Source organism: Papaver somniferum, chromosome 5, assembly GCF_003573695.1.
Source record: "Papaver somniferum cultivar HN1 chromosome 5, ASM357369v1, whole genome shotgun sequence".
NCBI lineage: Eukaryota > Viridiplantae > Streptophyta > Magnoliopsida > Ranunculales > Papaveraceae > Papaver > Papaver somniferum.
The window spans coordinates 53984776-53993144 of NC_039362.1; the positions used below are offsets into that span (position 1 = coordinate 53984776).

An 8369-nucleotide genomic window follows, 5' to 3' on the forward strand; every position below is an offset into this window, starting at 1 on the left:
GTAAAGAAGACTAGATGTGTGAATGTGAATTTGGAGTCGACATGGAGAGTATTTATAGAACTCAAAAATTATAGCCGTTAGATCACAAGAGTTTTCAGCCGTCCAGATTCAGCCGTTGGTGAATCTATGAAAAACGCGGCGCTTTCAGAAAAGACGCTGGCGCGTGAGGTAACAACGCGAGCTAGAAAGAAAAGCGCCAAAGTTGTTGGTTCAAGCGCCAGTGTTGTTGCCAAGGCCGCCCGACCTTCCATCAAGCGCGCACAACATGTTCCAACTCACTCAACAAACCAACAAATTTGTTGGTTTGTATATCCGTTTTTCATGTTTGTTGAGTCCATAGTGGGAGCAAAATGAACAAACTTTGAGTATGTTCATCCCATAGGAACTGCTCTTACATGGCTATCCTCCTATAGGCTAAACACATAATGTTTACAAGATAAATACAAGTGTACATTTAACCAAGTGCATCATTAGATCTTAGGAATGGAGTAGTTCTTGACTAGCTGGATTCGTAGTTTTGTGCACCTACTTAAGAAATGGGGTACACAAAATTAGAATGGGGTGAAGGTCGGCATGCTTTGCCAAAATGGAAAAAACGTAATCAAACGAGTTGACTCTTTATAGAAACGCAAAGTTAATATCCAACAAACAAACTGATTACCTGAAAAATCAAATCATCTCACTTCTCTGCCAACCAATAATAATGTAATGAGAAATATCTTCTCTCTTTCAACCTTTTTCAGCTCCTTTTTAACTGATCCAAGAAACAAAAAAACATTTTTATACTAAAACAAATTATCATCTCCTCCACTCTCTGTTCTTCAATGTCGAGCATTAGACTACAGCCAATAGTAGTAGTTCGTCACCATCATAATCATAATCAATGTCGTAGAGAAAAACCCAAGTTTAATTTAGTTTCACCGAGGTTTTTATCTTGTTTAAATTGTACCAAAAAAACAAATAATAAGCTTATTTTCTCTGGTGGAAGAAGTTTTTCTAGTTTCAAACATTCTTCTTCTAGTAGACCTCATCATAAACTTGTTAAAGCTACTACTACTCCAGTTCAGACAGATGTTTCACTGGAGTCTACTGAGAATGTCTTGATTTCAAAGACATTTCCGTTGAATTGGACTCAAAGGGTTAGTAGTGTTCAAGGTCGAGTGTTTTTTTGTTTTGGAAATTTGAGAGTTTTTAGTTAATGTGGTATTTGGCAATTTCAGGTTGAAGGAAAGATATCAGTGAGATTAGATAAGAAAGATGGTGATGAGGCTGAAGAAAAATGGGTGCTTACTGTGGGATGTAATCTTCCTGGGAATTGGGTTCTACATTGGGGTGTTTCTTATACTCATGACATTGGAAGGTTTGAGCTTCTTTTTGCCATTTCCCACTTTGAAATTTGATTGAGTTTCTTATATTTTAGAAAGGATACATTAGGCTAACATATAAACAACTAAGTTATGATGAAATTTCTTGAATATACAAATGAATTTTACATGGGCTTTTTGATTTTATCAATTTTTATTGATAAAAATGTGTTTAAGGTAGTCTTGTTTGTGGCATGGTTTCTTATGTGTGCTTTTGTTTGTAAAACTTCTGCAGTGAATGGGATCAACCGCCACTTGAAATGAGACCTCCTGGGTCTATTCCTATCAAGGTAATGCATATGGATTCCCAGTTTAGAATTCTGCGCTCGCCCAGATACTAGTTTAATGTTACAATGTATACCTACCTACTCTTCATATGAATTTATACCCCTTTTGTATTTCTAGGATTATGCTATAGAGACACCATTGATGGAATCATCGGCAGCTTTAGAAGGACAATTGGCGCAACAAGAAGTGCAAATTGAATTTGACACTCCGAGTTCAATTTCAGCTATAAATTTTGTTTTCAAGGTTAGTAGTTTCAGTTCTTTGGTTCTGAATGCAACGTATTGTGGGTACGATTTTCGTGGGTATTGTGATTTACTAGCTTCACCTTTTCTATTCTGAATTTGATGGTTTAGGATGAGGAAACTGGAGTGTGGTGTCAGCACAGAGGGAGAGACTTTAAGGTTCCCCTTACCGGCAAAGCTCTCAATGATGCCAATTCTATAGGTGCTAAAAAGAGCATTGGCATATTGCCAGGTAGAGTAATTTCCTTTTTCGTTGTCATGAAATCTAGCGGGGAAACCCATATGAAAGTTAAAAGAAATGGTTGCATCTTCGGATGTTCATGTTTTCTATTAAAAAAGTTGAGGTTAATTGATATACTCAAATATCTAATTTAGTTCTCAAAGAGGGATCGAGTCCAAATGTTGAAGAGAAAACTGGCGAAGTTGAAGAACCTGCGCAGCAGAATATGCGCCTTGAGGCATTCTATGAAGAATATTCTATCTTGAAAGAATTTCCTGTTCAAAGTGCTATAACAGTTTCTGTCACGAAATCCCCTGACAGTGAGAAGAATCTTGTTAATTTTGAAACGAATTTACCTGGAGATGTTGTTGTTCATTGGGGAGTATGCAGAGACAGTGACAAAAAGTGGGAAATTCCAGAAGCCCCGCATCCAGCACAAACCACAACCTTTAAAAATAAGGCATTGCAGACTATACTGCAGGTATGGAAGTAGAAATTTCTTCCCTTCAAGTTCGAGTGTGAGTCCATATTATGTGATCCATTTCTGTGATGGTATGTTTATTTGATGTGGACTACGTACTTGTGCATGAGTATATCGTTGCAAACTTTAGAAGTTTAATTGGCGTATACTTATTTGTCTTCAGTTGCATCCTCTCTTATGTAGTTAAAAGAAGATGGACGTGGAAGTTCCGGTGTATTCCCAGTAGGTGAAGAACTCATGGGGTTACTTTTTGTGCTCAAGTTGAGCAATAATACCTGGTTAAACGATATGGGTAATGACTTCTATATTCCACTTGCAACCGAGACCAGCATCCATACTCAAACTCCTGCAGCCGAAACCGGAGGTGAGGGGAGTGTGGATACTGATGAAATCATCAAAGAAATAAGGCATTTGGTAACTGATATTTCCTCGGAAAAGAGATGGCAAACGAAATCCAAGGAAGCACAAGAAGTTATTCTTCAAGAAATTGAGAAGTTGGCTGCTGAGGCATACGGTATCTTCAGAAGCACAACTCCAGCATTTGTAGAAGAAGTTGCTGATGCTGAGGTGTTAGAGAAGACCCCAATAAAAATAACCTCTGGAACAGGTTCTGGATTCGAAATAGTGTGTCAGGGATTTAACTGGGAATCTAATAAATCAGGAAGATGGTACAAGGAACTTCTGGATAAAGCCAATGAATTAGCTTCAATTGGTTTTACTGTAATATGGTTGCCACCACCTACTGATTCCGTATCTCCTGAGGGTTACATGCCAAGAGACTTATACAATTTGAATTCCAGGTAACTGTGCAGACACCGCAGAACATGACTAGATTATTTCCAGTCTAGTTGATATTTTTTGTGTCAAAAGGAAATATTATTACATCATTTAGTCTTGATACTTGTAGTAACTTCTTACCATGGTTTATACACTAGATATGGAAGCATGGAGGAATTAAAGGTTCTTCTGAAGAAGTTCCATGAAGTTGGCATCAAAACTCTTGGTGACGCTGTTTTAAATCATCGTTGTGCTCAGAAGCAGAACCAAAATGGTGTTTGGAATATTTTTGGTGGTAAGCTGAACTGGGATGACCGAGCAGTTGTTGCAGATGATCCACATTTTCAGGTACACTATCAATATCTTTTGCGCACTAGTCGTTTCAGTTATAATTTAGTAAAGCAATGATTGAAGTGACTTACAGCCTCAAAACTGCTGTCAAATCCATAAGACATCAAAGGCTAGCTCATTTTTCCTTGTCTTGGCTGATTAGAGCGTACCATATTTTTTTTGCTGCAGGGTAGAGGAAATAAGAGTAGTGGCGATAGTTTCCATGCTGCTCCAAACATTGATCATTCACAAGAGTTTGTTAGGAATGACTTGAAGGAGTGGCTCTGCTGGTTGAGGTTTGAGAAATTCGGTTTTTGTTCGCTACAGAATTTGCTTTTATTTCCTTGTTCTCTCCTTTATGCTTGTTGGGATACAGAGTCCCAGTTAGTTAATCAGGCCATAAGCTATGTTCTGCCACCTTGTAATTGCAGGAATGAAATTGGGTACCATGGATGGAGACTTGACTTTGTTCGAGGATTCTGGGGTGGTTATGTCAAGGACTACATGGAGGCAACTGAACCCTACTTTTCAGTTGGCGAGTATTGGGATTCTTTAAGTTACAGTTATGGTGAAATGGATCACAATCAAGATGCACATAGACAGAGGATTATTGATTGGATAAATGCTACTAATGGAACTTCTGGCGCATTTGATGTCACTACCAAAGGAATACTTCATGCTGTAAGACTGTCTAATCTGATTTTCAACTCAACGAGTGCTATTCTCCAGCTGAAAGGCTTATATGATTTTGGGTTCTGCAACTCACATAATAACTCTAATAACCTTACTCTTAACTGAATCTTGTCATGCATGAGATAATTTATACTTGTGATCAACAACAGTAGACTATGAATACATTGCGTGTACAACTGGTTTTTTTAAGCGTCTCTGTAAAATGGGATTTGCATTGTGGTCTTATATATGATATTTACTCTCCTGAACAGACTCTGGAAAGATGTGAGTATTGGAGATTATCCGATTCAAAAGGAAAACCTCCTGGTGTTGTCGGGTGGTGGCCTTCACGTGCGGTTACTTTCATAGAGAATCATGATACAGGCTCCACTCAGGTTGGGATTGCTTATCGCTTTATTGCTGAGATTACCTCTTGTTCAAACTTGATTGCCACTAATACCGACATTGTGCCATTTCCTAATACTTTGGAAAAGTATGCTTCATATACTTCTCGCTGTTGCACACTGTAAGTGTACCTGCTAACATGTAATGTATTTTGAAGGGTCATTGGAGATTCCCTGAAGGGAAAGAAATGCAAGGTTATGCATACATCCTGACACATCCTGGAACTCCCTCAGTTTTCTACGACCATATATTCTCTCATAAGTCTGAAATAGCAGGTCTTATATCAATCAGAAACCGAAACAAGATCAATTGTCGGAGTACTGTAAGTATTTCTTCTTCAACTTCAAAAGGACAGACCATATATGTTTACAAGTTTTCCCATCATTGGATATTATGCTCTGAAATATATCATGACCAACATTTCTTCACCGTTGATGTACATTCCAGATTAACATAACCAAGGCAGAAAGAGATGTCTATGCTGCCATTATAGATGAGAAAGTAGCTATGAAGATTGGACCAGGACATTACGAACCTCCAAATGGATCCGAGTGGAAATCTGCTTTTGAAGGAAGAGACTATAAGGTGTGGGAGAGATCTTGAGAAAACACAACATGATTTATCTGCATTTTATACGTAATGTATCATATTACACGAGGCGAACATTGTGGCCAAATGGGCATGCCATTGAGTGAGTTAAGAAAGTGGTTGGTTCCAACCCTGTTCTTTTTTTCTTTCTTTTCTCTAGTTAAAATTTATTTTGAAAGAAATAAATGTTTCAAACTGTAAAAAAACTAATAATATAGCTGCCTAGAATTTCTTATTCGCTAGATAACTTTGCAAATTTTGATTATCAAATGATGCTATATAAGAAATTGAATCAAAGAGTCAGCAAAGGCAATGTGAGTTGGCTATGATTATCCATGTTATTTTTCAGTGTGCGACGCACCTGCACTAGTGACCCATACTTGTAAATTTAATTAAAATGTTTTGACTGAAATCTGAATGTTTGTCCATATTCTTCTAACTCCAGCGGTTGAAGCTTTCAACTATAAGAACAAATAATAACCAACCAAAATGATTAGCTAAAATAACTGCCAACCGTTGTATTCAAATGGTGTTCCTGTTTTTCCTCTCCCTTGTTTTTCTCTCTACTTCTCTTCCTTGTCTATTCTCATATTCTACCTTTCCTATATAAACAGACCCTTGACAAGAAGGTTTCAAGCACCACACTAAGAGAAGAGCTTGAGAAACAATTTCAAGTGGGTCCAATAAGTTGGTTTTGGCAGGGTCTGAATAAGGGTTCATTTCAAACCCAAACTAGACCCTTGGCCATAACAGCCAAGCAATAAATCAAAAACCCAAAAAAAAAACAACACGAAAAACTGAACAGAAAAGAAGAAATTTGAATAGCAATGGAGACAATTAGCAAGTTGTCTCTTTTTGTATTTTTCTTCTCTTTTGTTCTAATCGTTCCTGCCTTCCAGGCCCATATCCGTGATTTTGATGACCATTGGCTGCAAAGACAAGATGAAGCCAGGAGGTTCGCCATGGAAGTATATCATCCTAACCCCGAAAATGTCACTGCCCATTTCAATGAGCACGTCAGAATGTAAGCTCAATGAATGAGATTTGATTTTTTAAATCGTATGTGCATATTAATGGTTAATCTGTTTTTGGTGGTGTAGTGCTTTGGAAGGAACCAACAGTACAAGGAGGACGTTGAAAAAGCACACTGGCAGATGTCTTGCAACCAACCCAATTGATCGTTGCTGGAGATGCAGGCCTAACTGGGCTACTGACAGAAAGAGGCTGGCCTCTTGTGTCAAAGGGTTTGGAAGGAACACCGTTGGAGGAAAGTTCGGAAGGATTTACGTGGTGACCAACCCATCTGACAATGACCTTGCTAACCCAAGACCAGGTACATTGAGGCATGCAGCTATCCAGAAGGAACCACTGTGGATCATTTTCGCTCGTAGCATGCTGATTACCTTGCAACAAGAGTTGATGGTTCAAAGTCACAAGACAATTGACGGTCGTGGTGCTAACGTACACATTGCTTATGGTGCCGGTATTACTGTCCAATTCGCAAGGAACGTAATCATTCATAACCTCCATATCCATGACATTGTATCACGTAACGGTGGACTTATCAGGGATTCCGTTGATCATATTGGTTTTAGAACAGCCAGTGATGGAGATGCTGTTTCTATCTATGGTTCTTCAAATGTTTGGGTCGACCATCTATCTATGTCTAACTGCAAAGATGGTTTGGTCGATATCATTGAGGGTTCAACCGGTATTACTGTGTCTAACAACCACATGACTCACCACAATGAGGTACGACTAATTTAATCACTCTATTTTGATTCTGCTTCAATCAAAATCGGACTGAACTGAATAATAATTGCTATTTTTTGTGAGCATGCAGGTCATGTTGTTTGGTGCACATGATGATCAACCACTTGATCAGATCATGCAAGTTACCGTTGCATTCAACCATTATGGACAAGGTTTGATTCAAAGAATGCCAAGGTGCAGATGGGGATTCATTCATGTTGTTAACAATGACTACACTCATTGGCTCATGTATGCCATTGGTGGTAGCCAACATCCTACCATTGTCAGCCAAGGTAACCGTTTTATTGCTCCACCTACTCAAGCTGCCAAGGAAGTGACTCACAGATCCGATGCACCCCAGAGTGTATGGAAGGACTGGACATGGGTATCTCAGGGTGATCTTATGATGAACGGTGCCTTCTTTGTTCAATCAGGAAATCCTAAGAATGTGAAGAAGTACTCAAGGAAAGATATGATCAAAGTTAAGTCTGCAAATTTTGTTACTAGACTCACACGTTTCGCCGGTGCTCTTAAGTGTGAAGTTGGCAAACCTTGTTAAGCTTTTTGTGTTTCTCTTAATCACTCTTTTACCTTTTACTTATAACAACTAACGACAAAGGAGGGATTACAATGCAGAAGATTATTTGTACGACGAAAGGGAATTTAAATCAGATCAGAATTTGTTGTTGTTGTTTTTTGCTTTAGTGTTTTGTTTTATTTTGTTTTTATTTATTTTTGGAATGTGAGGGAGAGACAGGAAGGGGTTGTCAAATAGATTTTGGTGAGAAGATGAAATGGATTGAGGTTTCAGAGTGAAAAATAGAGCTTGATATTAATATCTCTTTCTCCTTTCTATCATTATTGAATAAAATTATGGTTTTCGTTATATTCCAACTTCCCTTTTCTCATTTGTCGTCCCCTTACAATTTATAAAATCCATCTAATTTTCTGATTTTTCCTATTTAACACCTGCAAAAGTTAAACTTTGGCTATGATTATTACAATTTTTAGATGTCTTCTTTCTCACATAATCATTAAAAACCATCAATTAGAATCCTAGGTTGGAATTCTATTCAAATTTTATTATAGAACACCTATTTTTTCATCCTTTAATTTGTTGATACAAAAATGAGTTAATCGGGTGACTAATCGATAAACCCGTATTATGGAAGATTCCACCGTTGAAAATCCGGGGAAAAATCTCAAAACTGATGTATCGAACATGTAAGAAAATTACGTTAATTCTATTA

At 37.9% G+C, this 8369-nt stretch overlaps 2 protein-coding genes across 2 annotated transcripts; both read left to right on the forward strand.

The window, feature by feature from the left end:
• The first annotated feature begins 681 nt into the window (after positions 1-681).
• Positions 682-5635, forward strand: LOC113281589 (alpha-amylase 3, chloroplastic-like). Its single transcript, XM_026530377.1, has 13 exons — positions 682-1139; positions 1221-1360; positions 1600-1654; positions 1770-1895; positions 2006-2126; positions 2270-2595; positions 2779-3395; positions 3531-3720; positions 3892-3998; positions 4134-4383; positions 4647-4769; positions 4937-5101; positions 5227-5635. Exons 1-13 carry the CDS (start codon positions 825-827, stop codon positions 5380-5382), a joined length of 2691 nt encoding a protein of 896 aa, XP_026386162.1. The 5' UTR covers positions 682-824; the 3' UTR covers positions 5383-5635.
• Positions 5636-6006: 371 nt separating this feature from the next.
• LOC113281590 (probable pectate lyase P59) lies at positions 6007-7961 on the forward strand. Its single transcript, XM_026530378.1, has 3 exons — positions 6007-6391; positions 6468-7119; positions 7211-7961. The coding sequence occupies exons 1-3, from the start codon at positions 6195-6197 to the stop codon at positions 7676-7678; spliced, it is 1317 nt and encodes a 438-aa protein (XP_026386163.1). The 5' UTR covers positions 6007-6194; the 3' UTR covers positions 7679-7961.
• The last annotated feature ends 408 nt before the right edge of the window (positions 7962-8369 follow it).